At 43.4% G+C, this 26,623-nt stretch overlaps 1 protein-coding gene across 1 annotated transcript in view; it reads right to left on the bottom strand.

The window, feature by feature from the left end:
- The window catches only part of pex14 (peroxisomal biogenesis factor 14), a gene marked incomplete at its 5' end in the record, with an annotated part of 239,068 nt that overhangs the window by 84,432 nt on the left and 128,013 nt on the right, over positions 1 to 26,623 (bottom strand). Inside the window, one exon of the mRNA XM_055659021.1 lies at positions 9,470 to 9,552. Within this exon, the coding sequence (XP_055514996.1) occupies positions 9,470 to 9,552 (83 nt within the window). The remainder of the gene's footprint in view (positions 1 to 9,469; positions 9,553 to 26,623) is intronic.

Here is a 26,623-nt window from a genome sequence, read left to right as displayed (position 1 = left end):
CATAGTTTGGATGGGAATCAGGTCAATGCAACCACTGGTTGAGCCTCTTAAAATAATTGTATTTTGCTTAATCAGCTTAAAAAAAGTCTTGCTGGATTTCTGTTTCCAATTATATACAATGTGATTGTGAAGGGCATGCTGTCACAAGGATGCTTGTTGCACTGTTTAAAATAACAAATACAATTCATGGTGACTTACACAAATGGACAATGAAACTATTCAAAACAATTCAAATATATCGAACAGTGGCAACACAGTCATGATATTGCAAATGTTTTAATCCATTCTGTGTGGGTAAAGGTTTGTTCCAATAATAATATGTCAGAACAAATCGGGGCCAGCAACGGATAACGTCAGGAAGGGTGGAGCCCATAATGGCCCATTGTTGGCTGGTGAAGGTGTGAACAAGAGTAACTCCTGCATTCCCTCCCTCTGCTCCCCCACCCTAGTCGTCCTACCAGTTCCACGATTCTCATCCTTGTATCTCTCTTATTATCACGCATTCCCCAGCCAACAATGAACCATTATGCACTCCATCCTTCCAGGGATCATCTGTTGCCGGCCCCGAGTTAACCTAGCCTTTTCTCGCCTCCAGTTTATTCCCCCCACACCGCTTCTACTTTCAGTTAAGAAGGGTTCCGACCCAGATCGTCACCTATTTTTCCCCAGAGATGAGTTACTCCATAATCTGTGTCTATCTATAAACCAGCATCTGCAGTTCCTTCCTACACAATAATATAAGTCATTTTGAAATAATCATCCTGTTCGGCAGTCCCTTGGGAGTGAGGAGGACTTGTTTCAATGGGCTATAGGGTGACTAATGTTACCAATGTGGGATCTACACACTCTGCCACAGCTGGGGCAGGTTGGTCTCGGGCAGCATGGGTCAGTTTTGGCAGTGGTGTGCTCTTTCCACTGTTTGTGCTGCAGTTCTGTTTGTGCATTTCCCCTTGCTGGGGTTCAAGGTCCTCAATATCACCGTGAACCCAATGAATGGTCACAGGTGAAGGAGTTAGTGGGGACGTCACATTTTAAGGAGGTTTTGAGAACATCCTTGAAACTTTTCCTTTGTGCACTTGTAAATTTGTTGCTAGGAGACCTAGGAATAGAGAATCTGTTTCAGGAACCTGGTATTGAGTATTCTCTTTGGATCGTTTACCTTGTCGTGTTGAAGGGGCTTGCGTGTCCCAATGAATCCGAAAGCAATGCCGACAGAAGCACCAGTTTCTGGTAGGGTCACTATAGGTGGCCCCCATGGTGATAAGATCGAGGATGAGAGTCCAGACTAAGAACGATCCAACCTACAAGACCACAACGGCGGACCAGGCGAACAAAGTTATCTTGAACTCAACGGCTGTGAAGGCGGATGAAGGCTGCAACAGATCTATCAGCTCCAATCGTCTTGGTTCCCTTGCCACTGGAATAAGTTGATTGATTTGTGAAGGACGGTGTGCTTCTTGGAGTGCAACATCAAGTACACGTTAAACAAACACACGCACAGGCGACTTCGTTCTGTGAGGAGCTGAGAGTTCATAAAAACAACAGAAGGTAGACCATCATCCTCGATCTCGAGGGAAGGCGATGACTACGATTGAGTATTCAGATGGTTTGTATCGAACATAGACAAAATGCTGGAGTAACTCAGCGGGTTAGACATCATCTCTGGAGAATAGGAATAGATGACTTTTCGGCTCGAGACCCTTCTTCAGATGGTTTAATATGGCTGACAGGTAACAGAAGGTAAATGGGACCTTGCGGATGGTCAGGGAGACAACATTAATATTTGTTTATTCTGCTCATCCTGACTGTGAATTTAGAAAAGTTTGTGGCAAAATGTTGGTGGGCTCTCTCCAATACTTCGTTTTAAACAGATTTTAAAACAGCAGTGACCATGACAGTAATATCAAAGTGCCATCAAAGTTCAATACATAGTCAACACTGCGCCGTGTCATGCTGCAACCACCCTATGCTTCCTCCACACCAGTTCTAATCTGCTCACAGACGTAGAACTTTGCTGGGATTCTCGATCCTGGAAACACACGGCACAGCGGAGTGAAGCCTCAGTGGTGCGAGGGCATTGCCTGGTGTGCTGCAGAAGATGCATCCCTGAGAACGCACAGATAGTCTTAGACCAAAACAATAGCTGTGGCTAGAGCAGAGCTTATGTCAGAGTTGTCAAGGAACCCAACAGTTTTTAAATCTCTTTGGCATTTAGATATAGATATATATATTATATATATATATATATATATATAATATATATATACAAAACAAAGACACAACGAACTGCAGATGCCGGTTTACAAAAAAGACACAAAGTGCTGGAGTAACTCTGCGGGTCAGGCAGCATCTCTGGAAGGCACGGGTGGGTGAGGTTTCCAGTCGGGACAACTTCTTCAGCCTATTCATGTTCCCCAGAAACGTTGCCAGAGTTATTTAGGCACTTTGTGCCTTTTTTTGTAACCAGCATCTGCAGTTCCTTGTTCCTGAATCTCTGGAGAACATGGATAGACGATGTTTTAGACAATAGACAATAGGTGCAGGAGTAGGCCATTCGGCCCTTCGAGCCAGCACCGCCATTTAATGTGATCATAGGTTTTGGGTCGGGACCCTTCTTCAGACTGATTGGAGTGGGAAGGGTTAGAAAACTGGAAAGGAGTTGGGGGTAGGACAAAGCCAGGCAAGTAATAAGCAGAGAGAGAGACACAAAAAGCTGGAGTAACTCAGTGGGTCAGACAGCATCTTTGGAAAAATGGAATAGGTGATGTTTCTGGTCGAGACCCTTCTTCAGACTCAAATGGATACAGGTGAGTGCGGTTCGATTGTCAGGTGGCCAGATTTTAAAATAACACTGCTTTTTAAAGACTAATTACAGGACATGTAATTTTTTTTAAATCATTAATGTCAAAGTGAAATATGTATTATTTTAAAAATCACTTCATGTTCTAGGCTGAAAATTCTCATTGAAATTAACAGGGTCCCCAATCCTATGCCCCAGTCCACGTTATCTCTGGCCTTGATTCAGAGATTACCAGCTGATCTCTCATGACTCAGAGGCCAAAGTCAGCATGACGTGGCCCTTCAACAACTACAGCTATTGTACCTGTAAGTTTATCTATTTGCCAACTGTTTCCAGTTGCCAGTTCCAGCTCAGTACTTTTCTTAGAATGTTTGGCGCTGACAGTGGCACAGTGGGACACAGCAAGTGGAGATGCTGACTGACAACTCCGGCAATACGAGTTCAGTTCTGACCTCTGCTATTGTCTGTATGGAGGCATACAAAACTGTAAATGTTGTCATCTGGAGCAACTAACTACCTGCTGTAGAAATTCAACGGGTCGGGCAACAATTGTTGAGGGAAATGGACAGATTACCTTTGGGGTCAAGATCGCAAAGGGCGGCATGATGGTGCAGCTGGTACAGCTGCTACCTCACAGCGCCAGAGACCCAGAATCCAACCTGACCTCTGGTGGGTTACACAGAAAAGCTGGAGAAACTCAGCGGGTGCAGCAGCATCTATGGAGCGAAGGAAATAGGCAACGTTTCGGGCCGAAACCCTTCTTCAGACTGATCAGGGGTGGGGGTGGGTGGGGACAAGAAAGGGAAAAGGAGGAGTAGCCGGAAGGCTGGAGGGTGGGAGGAGACAGCAGGGGAGCTGAGGAAGGGGAGGAGACAGCAAGGACTAACAGAATTGGGAGAAGTCGATGTTCATGCCCCCGGGGTGCAGACTCCCCAAACGGAATATGAGGTGCTGTTCCTCCAATTTCCGGTGCTGCTCGCTGTGGCCATGGAGGAGACCCAGGACAGAGAGGTCGGAGACGGAGTGGGAGGGGGAGTTGAAGTGCTGAGCCACCGGGAGGTCAGCTAGGTTATTGCGGACCGAGCGGAGGTGTTCGGCGAAACGATCGCCCAACCTCCGCTTGGTCTCACCGATATAGATCTGCTGACATCTAGAGCAGCGGACGCAATAGATGAGGTTGGAAGAGATGCAGGTAAACCTCTGTCGCACCTGGAACGATTGCTTGGGTCCCTGAAAGGAGTTGAGGGGGGAGGTAAAGGGACAAGTGTTGCATCTGCTGCGGCCGCAAGGGAAAGTGCCCGGGGAGGGGGTGGACCGAGAGGGAAGGGAAGAATTGACAAGGGAGTTATGGAGGGAGCGGTCTTTGCGGAAGGCAGATATGGGGGGAGATGGGAAGATGTGGCCAGTAGTGGGGTCACGTTGGAGGTGGCGAAACTGACGGAGGATTATTTTTTGTATGTGATGGCTGGTGGGGTGAAAGGTGAGGACTAGGGGGACTCGGCCCTTGTTGCGAGTGCGGGGATGGGGAGAGAGAGCAGTGTTGCGGGGTATGGAAGAGACCCTGGTGCGAGCCTCATTTATGGTGGAGGAGGGGAACCCCCGTTCCCTGAATAGTGAGGACATTTCAGATGTCCTGGTGTGGAACGCCTCATCCGTGGAGCAGATACGGCGTAGACGGAGGAATTGGGAGTAGGGGATGGAGTCCTTACAGGAAGCAGGGTGGGAAGAAGTGTAGTCCAGATAGCCATGGGAGTCAGTGGGTTTATAGTGTATGTCGGTTAGAAGTCTATCACCTGCAATGGAGATAGTGAGGTCAAGGAATGGTAGGGAAGTGTCGGAGATGGTCCAGGTGTATTTCAGTGCCGGGTGGAAATTAGTGGTGAAGTGGATGAAGTCAGTCAGTTGTGTGCGGGTGCAGGAGGTGGCACCAAAGCAGTCGTCGATGTAGCGGAGGTAGAGGTTGGGGATGGGGCCCTGGTATGTATGGAACAAGGATTGTTCGACGTAACCTACAAATAGGCAGGCATAGCTGGGGCCCATGCGTGTGCCCATAGCTACGCCTTGTATTTGGAGGAAGTGGGAGGAGTCGAACTCGAAGTTATTGAGGGTAAGGACCAGCTCCGCTAGGCGGAGGAGAGTGTCAGTGGCTGGGTATGGGTTGCTTCTCTGGTCGAGGAAGAACCGGAGGGCTGTGAGACCATCGTGGTGGGGGATGGAGGTGTATAGTGATTGGACGTCCATGGTGAAGATGAGGGGGTGAGGGCCTAGAGAATTGAATGCGCGGAGACGACGGAGAGTGTCTGAGGTGTCTTGGACATAGGTAGGGAGGGATTTAACCAAGGGTGATAGGATGGAGTCTCTGGTGGAGTTTGCAAGTTCTACCTTTGACTGCTTGGGCTTCTTCCATGGGCTCCAGTTTCTTCCCACACTGCAAAAACATGTGGCGTTGTCTGGTACAAATTTCCCCAAGTGTGTAGGGGGTGGATGTGAAAGTGGGATAACATAGAACTGCTGTGAACAGGTGATCAATGGTACAGCAGGCAGTGAAGAAAGCTAATGGCATGTTGGCCTTCATAGCGAGAGGATTTGAGTATAGGAGCAAAGAGGTCCTTCTGCAGTTGTACAGGGCCCTGGTGAGATCACACCTGGAGTATTGTGTGCAGTTTTGGTCTTCTAATTTGGGAAAGGACATTCTTGCTATTGACGGAGTGCAGTGTAGGTTGACGAGGTTAATTCCTGGGATGGCGGGACTGCCACTAGGGGCGCCGCACTGAAGGCAGCCTCTGCCTACAGTCTGTTTGTTTTTCTATCTTTTTTAAAATTTTTAGTTAGTTTTAAGTCTGTTTCTTTAGTTTCTTTAACTTTTCTATGTGGGGGTGGGGGATAGGGTAAGGGGGAAACCGTTTCCCAGTCACTTCCTGGCGAGGACGCGACTATTCTCCAAGTTGCGTCCTCGCCTCCCTCCTCGCGGCCTACCACCTGGAGCGGCCTTTCCTGCCGGGGACCGGACTAAAGCTCCAGCAGCGGCGGCGCAGCGCTGGATTCTCCACAGAGCGGGCGATGCCTTACCTGGGATCGCCATGGAAGCTCCGGCATGTTGGGCCTGCTGCAACTACATCGGAGCTGTGGTCTGCAGAGCTTCCAGCGCAGCCGGCGCTGTCTTCAACATCGTGGAGACCTGGGACCCTTTGCCAAAGGTCGCCAGCGTTGAACCTCCGCCCGGCGCGGCTTGTGGACTTCTGGAGCCGCGGACTCTGGTAGTAGGTGTCCGTCTTTGGATGTCCAAGCCGCGGAGGATGTCCTCCAGTCCCGGGGTCGGATTTCCATCACCCCGGCGAGCGAGCCTGAACGTCGTGCCGCCCGTCGCGGCGACAACGGGGGGTTCGGGAGCCCCTCGACCACGGGAGGACAACGGAGGAGGATGACTGAATTTTGGAGTCTTCCCTCACAGTGGGAAACTTTGATCCCACTGTGTGGGGATGTCTGTGTTAAAGACTATTGTGTTCTGTGCTCTTTATTATTTGTATGGCTGTATGTTGACCACAGTGTATTTCACTGTACCAATTGGTACATGCGACAAATAAATGTATCTATCTATCTATCTATCTATCTATCTATCTATCTATCTATCTATCTATCTATCTATCTATCTATCTGTCTATCTATCTGTCTATCTGTCTATCTATCTATCTGTCTATCTGTCTATCTGTCTATCTGTCTGTCTATCTGTCTCATGATGAGAGAATGGAACGAATGAGCTTGATTTCACTGGAATTTAGGATGAGACGGGATGTTACAGAAATATATAAAATTATTAAGGGATTGGACATGCTAGATGCAGGAAACATGTTCCAGATGTTGGGGGAGTTCAGAACCAGGGGCCACAAGAATAAGGCCATTTAGAACTGAGATGAGGAAAAACATTTTCACCCAGAGAGTTGTGAAGTTGTGTAATTTTCTGCCTCAGAAGCAGTGGAGGCCGATTCACTCGATACATTCAAAAGATAGAGCACTTAGGGCTAGCGGGATCAAGGGAGCAGTGGGGGATGGGAGGAGATGAGCAGTGGGGGATGGGAGGTGGTTAGTGGTGGGAGGAGGGTGGGGACAATGGGCATATGAGGGGGAGGGGAAAGAAAGAGGATGATAGGGGCTTGGGTGGGGAGGTAATGTGAGAAGAACCTGGTAAATACAGAAACCCGGCAAAGTGTTTGGAGCAACAGCTGTATAATTATGGCTTTGATGCTAATCATGCTGGCAGTTACTGCAGTCTGCTATGGCAATTCATTTACTGTGACCTTGAAGATGCATTTTGGTGAAGCAACATTAAATATTATCTCCCACCATTCAAAATATCGATCAGAATGAACAGCCTCCAGTATATTTTTATTGGGAGGATGGTACAATTTCGTAAAGGACTGAATCTTCAAAGCATTACATTGTAAGCAGTACTGGTATGAGTGTAGTAGATGGGAGGTCATGTTGCAGTTGTACAAGACGTTGGAGAAGCCACATTTAGAATACTGTGTTCAGTTCTGGGCAACATGTTATAGGAAAGCTGTTGTCAAGCTAGAAAGGGTACAGCGAAGATTTACGAGGATGTTGCCAACACTCGGGGGCCTGAGCTATAGGGGGAGGTTGAGCAGGCTATTTCTTGGAGTGCAGCAGGATGAGGGGTGATCTTATAGAGGTGTACAAAATCATGAGTGGAATAGATCAAATAGATACAGAGTCTCTTGCCCAAAGTAGGGGAATTGAGAATCGAGGACATAGATGTAAGGGGAGCGGGGGAAAGATTTAACAGGACCTGAGGAGTAACTTTTTCACACAATGGGTGGTAGGTGTATGGACCGAGCAGCTAGAGGAGGTAGTTGAGGCAGGTACAATCTCAATGTTTAAGACTCTTTGACTATAGAAATCAGGTGCCGAGCAGAGAGTGAGTGAAGCACAGAGGGAGGGTCTGCATCATGGTGTGGATGTGGGAGGGGGGCTGTTGGGGCACAGCAGGGGGCCGGTGCAGCACAGAGAGAGATGCTAAGGCATAAACGTGGACCCTGACACAGAGGGATGGCTGTCTGACAAGGAAAGAGCGAGAGAGATAAATAAGTTGGAAAAGGAGGGAGAGAGACGGGAGCCAATTGATGGGATCCAACAACTGGTGTGGGAGACAGAAATGGTGAGGATTAACAAATGAACGAAACAGGATCAACACTAAGGGAGCGTGGAAACATGCCGGAGAAAGATGCACGTGAAAAGCAGAATAAAGGTGGATTGAGATGAGAGAGAAATGCTGAACAAGAAGATAATTCTATAAAGAAATGCAAGAGAATCCAAGAGAGAAATAAGAGGAACAAACAAGGGACGTATCAAAGCACTGAGTTAGTGAAATGTCCACGTTACAAATATTGAATTTCTGTCTTTAGACCTCCAAAGGGTCTGATTAAAATAATTGACAATCAAATATAAATGAACCTTTAAGAGTACTCATTTTTAATAAAGAACATTCCAGTGCATTTTCAAAATGGAATTTGAGGCAAAGCTGATAAAAGCACACAATACAGAGGAGCATTTTAATCAGCTCAAGGGTCCCTGTACCCCCATAAGGTAGACTGCAACGTTCATTATAATGATATCAGTAAATGAGACCTAAGCACAAGGCAGTAGCAGAAGTGCTACTTGCATGGTCATGCTTTTTGTAGCTATTGTAATTTTAGGAATGTAAGGGTGGAAAATGCATTGAAGTCTCGGTTGTTGGTCTCATTTACCCACTATAATAATTTTCTAAATGGTTACTTACAACTTAACAAATGTAAAATTAAAACTTAAATGCATAAGACACCTGTGGTTTTGGCCCCATCAAGTGAGACTAATTTTGTTCCGTCTGGTTCACAATTTGGTAATTTCTAACGTGGTTTGTAGTGGAAGTATATATTGGATCTGAAAGAAAAAAAATGTCTCACACTTCTAAACTGACCGTCTACTTTGATCCGTGTAACACACGTTCCTTTCATTGCAGCACAACAGTGTATGGCACAACAGCTGACACGGTTTACATTAATATCAGGGCATCAGTTGTCAAATAGATGAACAAAAAGCTTATAAGCTACTCAAGGGAGTTCCAAGAATTGATGTCATAGAAACTGTTCACCAAGTGTTCTCACCAGATATATTTAGTGGTTCGTACTCATACTCAAGTATTACAGAGTAAAATAATTCATTTGCTAAGCCAATACCCATTCACAGCACGTTATCTGGTTCTTGTGGATTACACTTGGGGTGTACTCACACTGCAACTGTAGCACAAAAACCTGCTCAGCACAAACACCAGGATCAAGATCCAACTGAACAGAATTGCCAGAGAAGGAATCTGCACCCACTTCAAAGCCAACCTGGACTTTGCAATGTTTCATTCATTATTTTTTAACTCAGTCATCGATCAAGTCAAAAGTGCAGCCGACAGTATTTCACCGACAGTAATACAGTTCAAAATGTTCAATAATCACAACTCAGGATTTGGCAGAGCCAACTCAATAATTGCAATATAACAATCTAATCTTACAGCTCAACTGAACACGATTTAAAATGTCTTGATTCTATGCTCAAAGCTTTGCAAAAATAAATAATTTATGTTCTTATTTCTGTGAGTTTTTTCTGTCAAAACTGGAACTGTACCTTGTAGAGTTGGTGAAAGCCAAATGCAATCCCAGCCATGATAATTGCCAAGGCACCATATTCCCGCCATCTGGAAGTGGGATCTAAAAGACATTAACATAATGCAATCAGCAGACGACAGGAAGGGCGATACACAAATGACAGAAAAAGCAAAACTCTGCTTGATTTTGAAGAATTGTTTGCATCTCACGATATCTATCTCACTTCAACGACCATCAGTCCCAAGCACAAGGTAGCATTATCTTTCAACAAGAGCAAATATATTTTTACAAACAAAAGTAGTTTGAAATGAGACTGAATTTCAATTTATTTTGTCCCATTGTCACATAGATTTAGAATTGGGAAAAGCAGCATCTCGAGTTAAATCAATCTGGGATGGCACAGTGGCCCTGCAGTAGAGTTGCTGCCGGGGACCCCGATTCGATCCTGACTATGGGTACTGTCCGTACGAAGTTTGTAAGTTCTCTTCGTGACCTGCATGGAATTTTTCTGGGAGCTCCGGTTTCCTCCCTAAGACGTACAGGTTTACAGGCTAATTGGCTTGGTGTAATTGTAAATTGTCCCTAGTATGTGTAGGATAGTGTTAGTGTGCAGGGATCACTGATCGGTATGGACTCGGTGGGCCAAAGGGACTGTTTCCGCACTGGATCTCTAAACTGAATTGAACTAAACTAAATTGCATTAACTTTGTAAAGATAAATTTTGCAAAATTTAGAAAAATGCTCAATTTGCCCAGGACCTCCTCAATAAAAGACCAACCTTTTATCACTGTCCATTTCATTGGTGGCCGAACCAACACATATGTGCAGACACACATGCAGTAACACAAAATTGAAATGTGTACCAATGTCAGCTGGATTATCTGTAATACAACTGGATTTATGCAAGGAAAAATATATTTCAGCTCTTGGACTATTACAAAATTTGCATTCTTCTATTGAAATAAAATCAGCAATGATTTTCAATGCAATGTGATAGTTAATATGTATCGTATGTTTTATTATAAAATCCTAACATTAAAATCAGTTACAATTCCAGTCAACAGTTGGTTCACCTGAAAGAAAAATATTTTCAGAAAAGCGGTATTTTCAGAGCTTTATCATTCATACGTGTTCAATTTTTATTATCAATGGCGCAGCAGTAGAGTTGCTGCCTTAAGGGCCTGTCCCACTTTCACGACCTAATTCACAACTTTTTTACTCGTGGACATTTTTCATCGAAAAAACGCCCGACCTACTTGATGCCACGAGTACCTACGACTAGCATCACGACCTGCCACGACCTACCTACGACCTCGTAACGACCATGCTGCGAGTATGAGTCACGGGCAAAATTAGGTTGTGAAAGTGGGACAGGCCCTTTACAGTGCCAGAGACCTGGGTTTGATCCTGACTACGGATGCTGTCGGTATAGAGTTTGTTTGTTTTCCCTGCGACCACGTGGGCTTTCTCCGGGTGCTCCGGTTTCATCCCACACTCCAAAGATGTGCAGGTTTGGCGATGGCAACGTGACCCACTGCCATTATTTAACAGCTGATGCTAATATTGAAGCGAGGGAACGGACGAGGCCTGTGGATTAGGAAAGGGTTTAAGGAGTGGGGATACCAGGGAAAGTGGCGGGATACCAGGGAAAGGGTTCAGGGGTTCACATGGGGATGGAGGTGTAGCAGGAATTCAGGGGGTAATGGGTTAAAGTACAGTGAAGTAAAGGTGAAGAGATGACTGTAAGGAACTGATGTAAGAGCTGGCCATGGCTACCGTGGTCCCCACAACGCAGCTCGACAGAGAACATGCCTCGCAGGTGAAGGGCACAGGAGTGTTGTACTCTGAGACATTTGCTCACATGTTCTTGGATTGGAGACAGAGCGATGAAGGGGGGACTCAGCCATGACATGTTCTCAGATTGGAGGCAACGTGGTGCAGAGGGGAATTCGGCTGTGATTGCCAACCCAATGGACACGGGACATCACAGCTGAATCTTATTGCCCCACAGTATTTAAGTGACTAACATTTGCTGATGCTTTTGCATTTCATGTTCATTTCTCTCCACTCAAAATCCTTGAGAGGGAATTTTATTCCGCATCTCTAATTTTTGGGTTGTGATTTGTGAATTCTATAAGGATGAATTTCTGTTACCCAAACTGCTGTTTTTGCACTTTTAATTTACGGTAATGCAGAGTAAAAGATTAGCACTTAGATAGAAAAAAGAATTCATCTTGTGGGTTACGGAAACGACTGAGACCTTGCATTTTTTAAAAATAAGACTTGTCTTAATTGACAAACCAGTACTTTTTGTTAGAATATGGTCTCCATTTATTGAATATTTGAAAAGGTAAACTGGTTTAACACAGAATCTGGGTTGAAACCTGAGTTTGGGACTGGATGAATAGTTACACTCCACATTTCCTGGATCTATCTCCATAATCTTGTCATTGGTTGTTTCTCTCTGCGTCTCCTTTTTTTTCTTTCTCTCTTCTTCTCTCTCTATTACTTTCTCTCATCTCTTTCTCCCTTTATCTTTACTCTTAAATAAAAAACTGAAGCCATGTAAGAAATCTGTAATTAAATTGTCACTTATTATTATTTGTACATATGCTTCTAATTAAAAAAAGAAAAATAATTCATCCAATTGAGATATTCAAATGACAGCAAAAATCAGCGCAGAATTAAAAGTTATCTGATACATTCGCCCATACACGTTGCAAACCTTACATTTCTTTAAGAATGAAGACGGAGGGTGACTCAGGGGACAGGGTGCTGCCTAAAGGGTCTGGCCCATTTATTCAGCAACAGTCACTGTCATGGCTTGACGCCGAGAAAACGGAGCCCTACGACAATGTCTACGACAGGCCACCACCTAGTCGATGTCAAGCTACAACAAGCTACGTCCCAATTCTTCACGACACGCGACGTCAACCCACGACAGCCTACAATGATATAGACGACAGCTTACGACAACCGAAGTCAACCTACGTCAGCCCGCGATAAGCTACGACAAGCTACGACCCTGACGGCATCAACTGAAGACAGGCGGAGCGATGCACTATTTTTCAAATGACACAAGGTGACTTCTTGTGACGCCGATACTGTCGCTGGTTGAGGTTGCATGATGTTGGCTGCCACCACTTGAACTCACCAAAGTCAGCACCCGGCGACAGCCAACATCAGATGGCATTAATCTGGCCTACGTCAGCCTACAACAGCACCTACACCAGGAGAAGTCACGCAAAACGTCAAGCTAACTGTCGCCGAGAGGTTTTGAACATTTCAAAACCAAGCGGCGACAAGAAAAAGGCCACGACACTTGAGGCAACAGCCCACGACAATACAGGCCTCACGCCACGTCACCCCGCCACCATGTTGCAGCAGCCTAATTTCCGGCTGTCCTCGAAAAAGTTGCCTAAGTGGGACAGGCCCTTTCCCCACTAAGTTACTCCAGCACTTTGTGTCCATCTCTGGTATAAACCAGCATCTGCAGTTCCTTTCTACACATTTCTTTAAGAATATTCATTGTCATCATGCTGCATGCTCAATTGACAGCCAAACATCAATAGCTGAAACAGGGCATGTGTGACACTGACAGGACCAAATAGATTTGTATATTGTTAAATATAATTATTTTCTGAACATAACAGTTTAAGCTATTTTATTGCAAAGCGAGTTCATATTTCTATGAGCCACAGATTAAAATTGTTTAAACAGACATTATAAGTAATTTATAACTCATTCCAAACCGAGAATTCAGTAACTGGTCAACTGCAATTATAATACAAGGCTAAATCAGACAAGATCACTTTTAGTCCTCCCAGAAAGTTTCTAGGATCTCACAATTTAGACACAGGAGATAGAGAGCTTAGCTTCGTAACGTGGTGAGTCGACACCAACCTCTCCCTTAACGTCAGCAACATGGAGGAGCTGGTCCACAACTTCAGGAGGCAGGGTGGAGGATACACCCCAGCTTCCACACCCCAGCCTACACCAATGGTGCTCGTGTGAAGATGTTCAAGAACGTCACGTTCTTACGTGTAAACATCATCGACAATTTGAACTGATCCTACCACATTGTCAATACAGCCAAAAAAAGGGGAATAGGAAAGATCTACAGATGCTGGTTTCAATCGAAGCTAGACACAAAATGCTGGAGTAACTCAATGGGAAAGCCAGCGTCTCTGGAGAGAAGGAATGGATGACGTTTCAGGTCAAGGTTTGAAAAAGGGTCTCGACCCGAAACCTCACACATTCCTTCTCTCCAGAGATACTGCCTGTCCTGCTGAGTTACTCCAGCATTTTGTGACTATCTTCAAAAAATAGGGTGATCAATAGCTCTACTACCTCAGAAGATGAAGGCAAATTGGCATGTACCCAATTACTCTTATGACTTTCTACAGATGCACAAAAGAAAGCAACCAAAGTGGACACATCATAGTTTGGTTTGGCAACTGCTCTGCCCAAGACTGCAAGACATTACAGAGTCATGGACACAGCCCAGTCCATCACTCAAACCAGCTCCCCCTGCCCCAGCCCCTCCCCATCATCACCATCTACACTTCACACCGCCTTGGAAAAGCAACCAACCGAATCAAGGACCATTCACGCCCTGGTCATTCTCTTCTTCCCTCTCCCATCGACTAGAAAATATAAAAATTTGAAAGCAGTTTGATAAAAATTTGAAGCACCAGCTTCAAGAACAGCTTCTTACTCGGTTATCATTCTTGAACGGACCTCTCATATATTTAGGATATATTTACGATCTTCCAATCTACCTCGTTAGAGTTAGGCTTTTGTTTAATCTGCACTTTCTTTGTAGATATACTGCTATATTCTGACTGTTTATTTTCTCTTTTGCACCACCTGTTGCCCTTATCTATGGAGTGATTTACCTGGATAACACACAACACAAAGTTTTTCCTCTGTAGGCGAGGACTACCAAACCAAACCAAATAATAGATTCCTTATTGGGCACAAGGAGATTTGCTCCTACTTATGATATGTTAATATTTTTTCGGAATTGATCAAAAATATAAAACATAAATGAGATCTAGAAGTGAAGAAGGGTCTCGACCCAAAATCACCAAATCCTTCTGTCCAGAGATGCTGCCTGTCCTTCTGAGTTACTCCAGCATTTTGTGTCTATCTTCAATGAAATCTAGAATTCAGTATTGGAGTCGAACACATGACAGTGTAGTACTTTTGATATGGAAATTCATTCAGAAGCATTAATGAAAGAATTGTGTAATGACAATTACACAAGCAGTTAATTTTATTTAACTGCAGAAATAAACTTCAGAAATCAAAAATAAATAGAAATTTTAAAGGAAACCAAACTATTTTTCTGAAGTAGGGATGGGAAAGCAGCACAAGGCTGGCCATCCGTAACGGACAGGCTGACAAATTGGTGTTGGTACAATGTGTTTAGATCACTGATACGCCAACAGACGGGTGTCCTTTGTCACAGATGCTGTGCTTGGTTCAGTTAACTTCAGTGGATTCTGTCTACCAGGCTACCTTTGGAAGCAATCCTGATAAATTACATCATTCCACACCACTATATTAACAGCCTGCTTTAAAACAGGCATCAAAGCTGTACTTTATTAAAAATACAGAGTACCTGAATCACCATGCTATTTCTTCAAGTGAAGATGTTAAGGCTCTTTGCCAGCTGCAATTACATAAACTTGAAACGTTGGTTTAACAAACCAAGATATGTTATTCCGCTTCTGATTCACTGCCCAGCACTGGAGGAGTTCTCTCCATAACTGTCTGCAGCCAACCAAAGGAATACTCGAGTGGCTCCTGCAGTTCCACTGAAAGCTTATTTTACATGAAGCATGGCTGAAAAATGTTTTTTTTCTCCGTTGAACTGGTCCCTGTTCATGAACAGATATGTAGAGGGAATAAAGTCTTAAGGGCACTCAGGGCTGTCAGTATCCTAGTAAGTCTGCACCCATAATGTACCTCTCTCCAAGGAGGAAGCCAACTGCACCTGAACCCATTCAGCACAGAATTTCTTTTGTTATCCATTTCTAAACACACATAGAACCAAAGATACGAGTATCTTTGCATAGAACACATTGCATCACCTATCACCCAATCCAGGTTCAATTTGTTTTGCAATTCAAATATTAGAGAGCCTTGCAAAATATACTCTCCTAAATATTCCAAATTTTACAGCAGATTGTCATGAATCCATTCAAAATCCTTACTACTTAAGCAAAAGTGCAAATATTTATTGAGAATACGCATCGGTAAACGGCCAGATTGTTCAATGTGATTTTCTGTAAAACAATTCTACACATCATAAGTTCCTTTAGATAAATAACCTAGACTAGGTGTGTTGTATTAACAGATCAGCCACTGACTTCAAAACCAATGACTTAACAATGAAGTCAATCTAATTTGCATGTAGTAAACCAAGTATTGCTACCTCTTCATACATCCGAAATGAAAAGTGGTTGGAATTTCATGGACAGATGAAGTAAAAAATTGATTAATAACAAAAGATTTTGCATAATCTTCGGGACTGTCACTACACAATTGATTCAATGGCTGGCATTTACCCTTATCATCAATTGTAAACCTGTTACCAATAGAATAATTACTTTAGATCATGGACAATTCCGGGATGCATTACTGCCAATCAAAACTGACATGTATACTTTTAATAGGGCTTCCTTATTAAGAATAACTGTTTGCAGTGTTTTGCTCACCATGGGAGGCGTTCAGTTAAGCGGCTTCTCCTCCATAACTGCCAAAATTATTTTCTGTAGGTTTCTAATTAGTAACACAAAGCAAATTAGCGAAAAAGGGTGAAACAACAGTGTTTCTTCATTTGCATCATTCGATGATCAACTGGAGAATCTTAACCCCATTGTATGTGTTTTATTCCGGCAGAAGGTTCTCCAGGGGTTAACACGGCACGGTAAGCATCCTCCAACAGTGGGCTATTACGTTAATTATGTTTTATGATTATCATAATATAACTACTTTCTTGATTAGAACCTGCAGCTTACAAAAAATCATAAATATTCATAATCATAAAGAGCTTGCATTGAGACTCTGAAAACTCCAAGTTCTAAATTCATTCACTCAAAGCCAAAAGTAATGCAGACTCCAAAGTAGTAACAACATTTTAGTTTTGATACCAAATTTTAGTGACCTACACTTAGATTTTTCAATATTTACTTGAATAAGACTTATTTTGTCACAAATATTCAACACATTATTGATTTATCAGATTTTAAGGGAGATTGTGGAACTGTTCAATTTAGTTTAGTTTAGAGACACAGCGCTGAAACAGGCCCTGCAGCCCACCGAGTCCACGCCGACCAGCGACCTTGCACACTAACGCTATCCTACACACAGTAGGGACCATTGACAATTTTACCAAGCCAATTAACCTACAAACCTGTACGTCTTTGGAGTGCGAGGGGAAACCGAAGCACCCGGAGAAAACCCATGTATGTAGTGGGGTGAACATATGAACTCTGTACAGCCAAGCATCCGTGGTCAGGATGGAACCCGGGTCTGGCAATGTAAGGCAGCAACTCTACCGCTGCGCCACCGTGTCAACTTCACAATTGAGGCACATTAATCTGGGAATTTGCACTGAGAGAGTTACACAATAAACACCATTTCCTGATGCTGTTTCCATTGTATTTCAATTGTTCAGTTGACTAACACTACATAGGGTTCTATTGAAATGGCTGTTTGATGATATTAATCTTCTGCAGTTCACTACTTAAACAATTAATTCAAATGCACCATCAGTACTTTGTATCCCCTCTGCGCTGGCTGGAGTATCACACCAATCAACAGATTGAAGGTAGATAAAAATGCTGGAGAAACTCAGCGGGTGAGGCAGCATCTATGGAGCGAAGGAATAGGTGATGTTCCAGCACCTGCAGTTCCTTCTTAAACAATCAACAGATTGATGTATCTGCTGTTTCTTTCCTTTGTTTTAGACTCCCACTTTCTGCTCCTCCCTGTACTTGGTTACTTGCAAGGTTTCACTCAAACATTTGTCAGTAAATTAATATGCTAGGCAAATGTATATCACTCAGCCAGTTGCTTTTACGCAAGATCTTCTTTTTGCTGCTTGCCTATCTAGGTAGCCACAACATTGAATGTTAACAAAGGCTTCCAATAATCCCTCAGAAACACTGAATGGCCAAGGATGGAGTGCTGCTCTTTCTCAAATACAAAACGATCAATAAATAAGTTGTAAACACCTGGCCTAGATAAATGAGAGCACTCTGTAGTGTGCTAAGCTTGCATTCACAAGAACCATTTCAACCTAATCCCGCTCTCTTTTAAATTACATCATTTTTTAGAATTATGAGTCAAAATGAACAGCACAACCATCAGTGGATGATATTATTACTCAAGTTGCCACATCAGTCAAGTCCAATCGAGTTTATTGTCGGTGCACAAGTACAGTAAGGTACAGATACCGTGAAAACCTTCATCAGTCTGAAGAAGGGTCTCGACCCGAAATGTCACCCATTCCTTCTCCCCAGAGATGTTGCCTGTCCCACTGAGTTACTCCAGCATTTTGTGCCTACCATGTAAACCTTGTTTGGAGCAGCACATAGATTCAGACAACGCACAAAAAACTAACTGTACATAAATTAGAGTGAAAAGACTGCGCAATAAACAAGACATCAGTGCAAAGCACAATTTAAAAAACGAGTCCATTGCAGTGCTAGGGGTGGCCTCTAGTGTTCGCTTGCCGAGGTAGGATTAAGGGCCTGTCAAACTTTCACAACCTAATTCACGACCATTGCCGAATTTGCATTTGACTCGTACTCGCAGCATGGTCGTCACGAGGTCGTAGGAGGTCGTAGGTAGGTCGTAGCAGGTCGTGATGCTAGTCGTAGGTACTCGTAGCATCAAGTAAGTTGGGGCATTTTTTCTAGCATGATGAAAAATATCCACGAGTAAAAAAGGTGGTGAATTAGGTCGAGAAAGTGGGACAGGCCCTTTAAGGTTGTGATGGTCAGTTGATGTAGGAAAATAGATGTTCCTAAACCCGGTGGTGTGAGATCTCAGATTTCTGTACCTCCTGTCTGACTGTAGCAGCAAGAAGAGGCATAGCCCAGAGAGTGGGCATTTTTGATGATAGATGCTACCTTCTGGAGGCAGCACCTCATGCAGATCCTTTCATTAATGGGGAGGACTTCACCATAATAACCATGCATGGAAAATTCAGGTATTCTAAACACACCTTTGTACTTTTAGTGAGTGGCATTTTTTTTTTTCCTCCACTACATTCTGTAAAGTTAATATGAAACACCACCCCATCCCCAACCCATCGGAAACACCATGTACAAACCAAATGGGTGAGCAAGCTACAACTCAGGAGACCTCAACACATATTTTCTCTTCATTTCTAGGCTAGGAGCAGAAGGGAAACTTGGTCATATCTTCTCATTCAAACATCTTAAACTTTAGTAAATGCTGCCCTGAAAGAATCAAGTTGAGGTAGGTAAATTCAAACTGGTTAAAGTGTTGAAGGTTAAAGTGTTGAAGGAAAATGTTAGGATTTGCTAAATATTTAATTTCTTTATAAAGTTCGATTAAGTACGTTTTTTGATCTCTGGCCCGAGACTGGCAAGTTTCCCCATGAATAATGTCGTGTCAAAAAGAAGGAAGGGTCCCAATCCTGTGCAGGACAAGGAACAACATGAAATACCTGCTATACAATGCTCTTGTGACACTGCGCCTTGAGTACTGTGTGCAGATCTGGTCTATTTCCTTAAGGATATTGTAGTAGCCATTTACCTTAACTCAGTATGTTATAACTATAACCAGTTACCTTTAAATGTTATCTGCCTGTAATTATGTGGGTGGGATTTATTACGTAGTCGGAGGCGTGGTTGAGGCTGGGATTTTCACACAGACGCTAGTAGTTTGAGTTTAGTCGAAGAAGCATGGGGAAGGCACAGCTTTCTACCATGCACGAGTTTGACTACGAGTAAGATCAAAATGTACTTAAACAAGAAAAAGTTTGGATCAATATTTTACTGTTTTTACTACGACAATAAAGAAACTATTAACCAAGAGACTGTGTTCTGAAGATTTATCTTTGGACGGCATTGAATGCCTCGTGGAGAGCTCGCATGCGTAACAAAACTATCTCCTTACCCCGGTCTTCAAACAGAGTGGCTAGAGGAAAAATTTCCTGAACGATATAATAATCTGCCACTACAGATATAACTTCCTTAAAGACACCACTGTAAACATTTATCAGACTGATTATAAATACAAGGGGTTGTCTCAAGAGAAATGATTGCATAGAATGAGATACTTTATATGAAGGCACACACACACACACACACGTTTCATTTCAGGACATATAACATTAAAACATTCTTGTCTCTGGATCGTGAGCCAGCCACTTGAGATGGAGATTGTGTGTATTTCTCCCACAGAGAACTGTAAATGTTTGCAATTCTATGTGAATGTGAATGTACAATTCTGTGAATGTACCTTTCAATAAGTTAAAGCCGGCACGGAAATCGCTAGCAAAACATGGAGGGGGGACACAATTTCGGGGGACAGGCAGAGTTGAACTAGATTTAGTGCTGCTTCTCTGCGCTGGCTGTGGGCCTGGGGGGCACCACTCCCGTCTGACTCCCGACGTCTCTAACCACCCCCGGGCGTGGGTGGGGCACTCGGGTGGGGACGGGGATGGTCCAGTGGCAGTTCGGTAGCGATTGCAGCGCCGGAGGCCCGGGGTCGATCCTGGCTGCGGATGAGGCGCGGGTCTGTGTCCAGGGCTGCCGAGAGTGTTTTTCACTTGTGACCCTATGACCTGGGCATGCAATTCAAGCTCCGCTCAATGATCTTTTCCCCACCAGGACGTCTCCCTCCTACAATCACCGCGCTCTATCCTCAGTCCCACCCCCTGACTTCTGCCTCTGAACGACACCTCTCTCCTCCAATTATCGTGCTGAATCATTATGTCCCGCCCCCATTGCCTGCTGACCGACGTCTCTCTCGTCCAATCGGCGCCCTCGACCATCAATCCCACTCCCACTGTCTCGCAGAAAGCGGAGATTTCACCGAGTTTTAAAACCCGGATTACAAAAAATGGGGGGGAATCGTCCCCCACCTCTCAAAACAAAGCCCACTGCAGCTCCTTTCCTTTCTATATTCTTTGCAGGGTATCGATTTCAGACCATTCAGAGAAAAATAAAGCTGGCATCCCACTTCATTGTTTAGTTTTTAGTTTAGAGATACATGTGGAAACAGGTCCTTTGGCCTACCGAGTCTACACCGACCAGCGACCCCCACACACAAACACTATCCTGCACACACTAGGCACAATTTACAATTTTACCAAGCCAATTAACCTACAAACGTCTTTGGAGTGTGGGAGGAAACAGGAGTAAAATATTGGGGAAAATTGGGTAAATTAGTTCCGAAATAATAGCCCACTTACATCCAATCAAATAAATTGGCAATCACAGCAAAAGACCATCCCGTGTCAATGACAGGCAAGTGGGTATAATTAGTCAGTTTATGAATTATACCAATTAAAGAAAAAGGTAACTAAATTGATTTTGAATCACAAGTATTTTACAAACTGCATTTTGAAATTTCTAATTTAGGACCCATGCTTTAGCTTAAAAAAAGTCTATCGACAAGCCATTCACAGCAGTTAGTAAATAATCGCATGCCAGAAAATAATCCCGCCTGTAATAAATTATAGCTACAAATAATCACAAGCTCTTCATCAATTTTATTTTCATTTCACGCAAAATGTTATTTTTTTAGGATTAATCACGAGGAAAAATCCTTTATAACATATTTCAAGCAATGCAACTCCAATAGAAAAGCCTCTCTTGTCAAAACGCAGCAATAAAAAGGAAGCAGTCAATTCAACTCCTGTCCAAAGAATCTCTTTGTCATTGTGCATTAAAATTATAACACATCTGCTTCGTCACTACCTGCCTGATGTTTACACTTTTCAGTATCTAGCATCTAAATCGTAACTAATGCAAACTGGAGAATGTATCAGCCTGGTTTCCAACACAGAAATATTGATCTTCGTCTGCCTAAAAATGTCTAAATTGCTCTTGTATGCCGCCTAGTTGTCAATTCCACATCAGCATTAGTAAATGTGATGCCGGCTCCCTGCTTTTTTTTTTATATGTTTTCGCGCCCAGAGGCCAGAAGTAGGTCAACCAAGGGAAAATTACCTTCCCACAACTGAATAAAATTTCAGGAATTCACGCAGCACTCTACAGCTCCAATCTTATTATCATAAAGGCATCGTTCAATAGATCTAAACAGCAAGTAGAAATGATGTAAAACACCGAGTCATCATTTTGAAATCAACAACCATGTAACAATCATGGGCACAGCACTCAAGTAGAATGCATCAATAACAGCAGGATTCCAGCACAGGTTCCCAGAGCCATGTTTTCTTATCTCTTCCCCTCAATTTGGATAAAGACATTCATAAATTTCAGTTCAATTCCAAACGTTAACAGTATCAGGAGCTAACATTTCCCTGTTTGCACTTTCAAGCTACCTGTCGAGTTTCTTGCCTGCTGAGAAGCCCACAGCGTGGGATGTGCTGATCATCATCGGTAGATGCTCACAATCATCTAAAGGTGAAAACTGTGTCAATGCCCGTCCCTGCACTGTCACTGAGGCTCTCAGAAATAATCCCCCAAAACACTCACCAGAGGTATAGTCCCTTGAAAAATTACAAAGTTTTACCTACAAAGTTTTACCTACAGCTGACAGCTGAACTTCCTTTGTCTATTTGGAAGTAGAATTGTTCTGTCTTGGAAAGAGACCGTGGTGCTAAACCAATGCTGGAGTAACTCAGCGGGAGAGGCAACATCTCTGGAGGGAAGGAATGGGTGACGTTTTGGGTCAAGACCCTTCTTCAGACCTTCTTCTTCAGACGTCTAGTAGTGCTAAACTGCGTTCCGTACAGTATTGCAAACTTATACAGTCAGTACATTATTGGACTGTATCAAAGACTCCACTTGGTCATAATGAACGACAACTACAGTTCAGCAGCAACTGCTTCGACTTTCTATACGTAGCTTCTTTCCTGATCCTCTTCCATGTTATTTTGGGATTTACCAATTTGCATCAAGGTCTGATCAGGCAAAGTACATTCCATGCAGCTTGAACCTTACCTTCACATGCCTCTCTTCAATCTTATTCCTGCTCCGCAGAATAATTAACTCTTAAACTTTTCTCAAGTTCCTCCTTTATTTGTCCAGTCAGTAAGATGTCATTTAGGTAAACAATAGTATCTCAGTCTGAAGAAGGATCTCAACCCGAAACGTCACCCATTCCTTCTATCCAGAGATGCTGTCTGTCCCACTGAGTTACTCCAGCATTTTGTGTCTATCTTTGATGTAAACCAGCATCTGCAGTTCTCTCCTACACAGTGTCTGGTAGACCTTGGTTGACAATGTCTATGTCCTCTGACGAGAGCCCAGAGTTGATGCTATCCCAAATAGATGTTGGTTGTACCACAGTCCAATGTGAGTATTTATCATTGAGTATCCTTCGAATCTTTCTTCTACTCAATTTGCTGATAAGCACAGGACATGTCAAAAGGTTGTGAGGATCTGTATACCTCCTAGCCGAGTAAACAAATATTAGCGATAGTTATCTAAGTTTGTTTTGTTATTGGTATTTAAGAATCTCTATAGATCCATACAGTATCATTTCATTTCACTACATGAACAGTTGCAGTTGGCCAAGCAGAAAACTCACCCAGTTTAGTGAAAGTACATCTCTTATCCAACCTCTTCCTTCATAAGGCAGGTAAAGATCATGTCTTCAAAGAACCCAATGTAACATTCAGGTAAACGTTGGCTTGCAAGACCTTGAGTGCATCATAGAACATTACAGCAAAAGAACAATGAACTTTGACCAACACTGTCTGACCATCATATGCCAAAACCATCACTGCACATAACCCATATCCCTCCATTCACTGCATAACCATGATGGTCCTATCCAAACGTATTTTAAATGCCACTAACATTTCTGCTTCAATCGCCACCCCTATGGAACACCATATGGTACTTGACAAGTGCAACTGGTCCCTCCAAAACTAGTTTTATTTTTGAAGGCCACTTCAACCAATATAACTGACTCCCTGAGATTCACAGTCCCATCTAACCAATGGTTAAATTCAGCTCACACATGATCCACATCATGGATGTGTCCATTTCCATTTGTAATTACGTTTATTTTCTCTGAGCAGCCTCCTTTGAGAGAGCACATCTTGGAATCCATGTGAAATCTGTGATAAAGTCCACAACAATTTATTCTGGATGGTAAACCAATCCATTAAAACTTACACCAGTGATCTACAGGACTGGAAGTGGGGCACTTGTGCCACCCAACTGATCCAGCCAACTCTTCAAATGCCTTATCAGATAATACAGAATCATTAAACGCAGAAATGGACCCAACCAAGTTCATATCGCATCCGTGATGCCTACCCACGCTAATGCTAATTGTCAGCATTAGGCCGTTATCCCTCTATGCCATTCTCATCTAGGTGTCTGCCCAAACATCATTTAAACATTGCAAATGAGTCTGCCTCTACCATTTCCTCAAGCAGCTCATAACACATAATCACCCCCTTCTGTGTGAAAAACCCACCTTTCAACTGTAAGTTTCTCCCTTCTTATCCTAAACTCGTGCCCTCTGGTTTAGTCATAGAGTGATACAGAGTGGAAACAGGCCCTTTGGCCCAACTTACCCATGCCAACCAATATGTCCCATCGACTAGTCTCAACTGTCAGTATTTGGCTCATATCCGTCTAAACCTATCATAGAAACATAGACATAGAAAATAGGTGCAGGATGAGGCCATTCGGCCCTTTGAGCCAGCACCGCCATTCATTGTGATCATGGCTGATCGTCCCAAATCAATAACCCGTGCCTGCCTTATCCCTGTATTTATGTAAATGTTTCTTGGTTCTCTTATTACGTGTTGGATTGCTTGTTTTAATTGTATTTATATATACACACACACACAAACACACACACACGTACACGCAAACACATATTATATATATGTATAAAATGTATATTATGCAGTGTACTATGTAGTGTAGTGTATTAGTGTAGCTACGACATGTTGGCCGGTGGGGGCAAGTTGGGCCGTAGGGCCTGATTCTACACTGTATCACTCTATGACTATATAACAAACAACCAAAAAAGTGCAGTATGTGAGTGTGTGGAAATATTATATAGAGTACTCTGTTTATGTTTGTGTTGTGCTGCTGCAAGTAAGAATTTCATTGTTCCATATTTCAGGACATATGACAATAAAACACTTTTGAATTATCTCTTGACTAGACTCCACTGCCCTGGGAAAAAGACTGGTTATCCATCCCATCTATCATCCTCATAATGTTATATCCTCTTCAGGTGTTGGAAGTTCCAATGGCACCCAAAATTGGACACAACACTCCAAATGCAATCTAATTAATAGACACAAGGTACGCAGATATTGAAATCTTGAGCAAAACACAAAGCGTAGGAGTAACTCAGAGGATCAAGCAACATCTGTGGAAAATATGGAGGGGCAATTTTTCGGGCTGGGACCCTGCTTCAAGGGACCCAAGCCAAAACGTCGCCTATGTATTTGCTCCACAAATGCTGCCTGACCCGATTAGTTACTCCAGCACTTTGTGTTTTGTGGTCTAATTAATGTTTTGTGCGTCTGCAATCTGGTGTCTCAACTCTTACACAACAATGCCTTAGCCTATGAAGGCAAGCATACCAAAATGCTGCCTTCATTATTCTAATCCACCAGTGTCACTATTTGAAGTGAGCTGGGGACTTGTACCGCAAGTTCTCTCTTTACATTCATGCTCTGAGGTCTCTGCCATTTATTCTATGTCCTTCATTGATTGAGTAAAAGAGCCACTAAGACATGTTGCAGCTTTACAGGACTTTGGTTAAGCTAGATTTGGAATACTGTATGCAGTTCTGGTCACCCCATTGCAAGAAGGATGTGAAGGCTTTTGAGATGGTGCAGGAGAGGATTACCGGAATGGTGCCTGGATTAGAGAGCATTAGCTGCAGGGAAAGGTTGGACGAACTTGGATTGTTTTCTCTGGAATGTCAAAGGTGGAGGGAAGACCTGAGAGAGGTGTATAAAATGATGAGAGGCACAGATGGAGTAGACAGTCAGAACTGTTCCCACAGGGTAGAAATGTCAAAGACTAGGGGGCTTAGCTTTAAGGAGAGAAGGGCACATTTTAAACATGATGTGAGGGGCAAGTTTTTTTTTAAAACAGAGAATCGTGGGAGCCTGACAATCTGCTGCCAAGTGATGGGTAAGCACATATGAAAAGCATTTTAATTTGGCATTATGTTCGGCAAGGACATTGGGGGCTGAAGGGCTTGTTCCTGTGCTGTACTGTTCTATGTTCTATTATCAAGATCAATGGAAAATTGCTATCTTGATCTCCCACTAATCCATGAACCAGCGTGGACCCAGGTTATACAATGCGTTTGGGTTATCGCACTTTTGAATTAAGGATTTAATCCTGTTATCTCACACACAAACTGGCCTGATATACTTCAGATCACTCTAAACTGAGAAGACGCTCAAATTTTACGTGCAATGGATCTGTAAGCTTGTGGGCATCACAAACTTGGAAAATTTGTAAATTAATCATTTTATAAATGTATTTTCCAAATACAAAACGTAGCTATGGGCACACGCATGGGCCCCAGCTATGCCTGCCTCTTTGTCGGTTACGTCGAGCAATCCTTGTTCAATACTTACCAGGGCCCCATCCCCGACCTCTACCTCCGCTACATCGACGACTGCTTTGGTGACACTTCCTGCACCCGCACACAACTGACTGACTTCATCCACTTCACCACTAACTTCCATCCGGCACTCAAATACACCTGGACCATTTCCAACACTTCCCTACCATTCCTTGACCTCACTATCTCCATCGCAGGTGATAGACTTCTGACCGACATCCACTATAAACCTACTGGCTCCCATGGCTATCTGGACTACGCTTCTTCCCACTCTACTTCCTGTAAGGACTCCATCCCCTACTCCCAATTCCTCAGTCTACGCTGCATCTGCTCCCAGGATGTTCCACACCAGGGCATCTGTTCCACACCAGGGCAT

The sequence above is a fragment of the Leucoraja erinacea genome, chromosome 30, assembly GCF_028641065.1.
Source record: "Leucoraja erinacea ecotype New England chromosome 30, Leri_hhj_1, whole genome shotgun sequence".
NCBI lineage: Eukaryota > Metazoa > Chordata > Chondrichthyes > Rajiformes > Rajidae > Leucoraja > Leucoraja erinaceus.
Note: the sequence above shows the minus strand (reverse complement) of the source record. Positions and strands in the feature narration are given on the sequence as shown.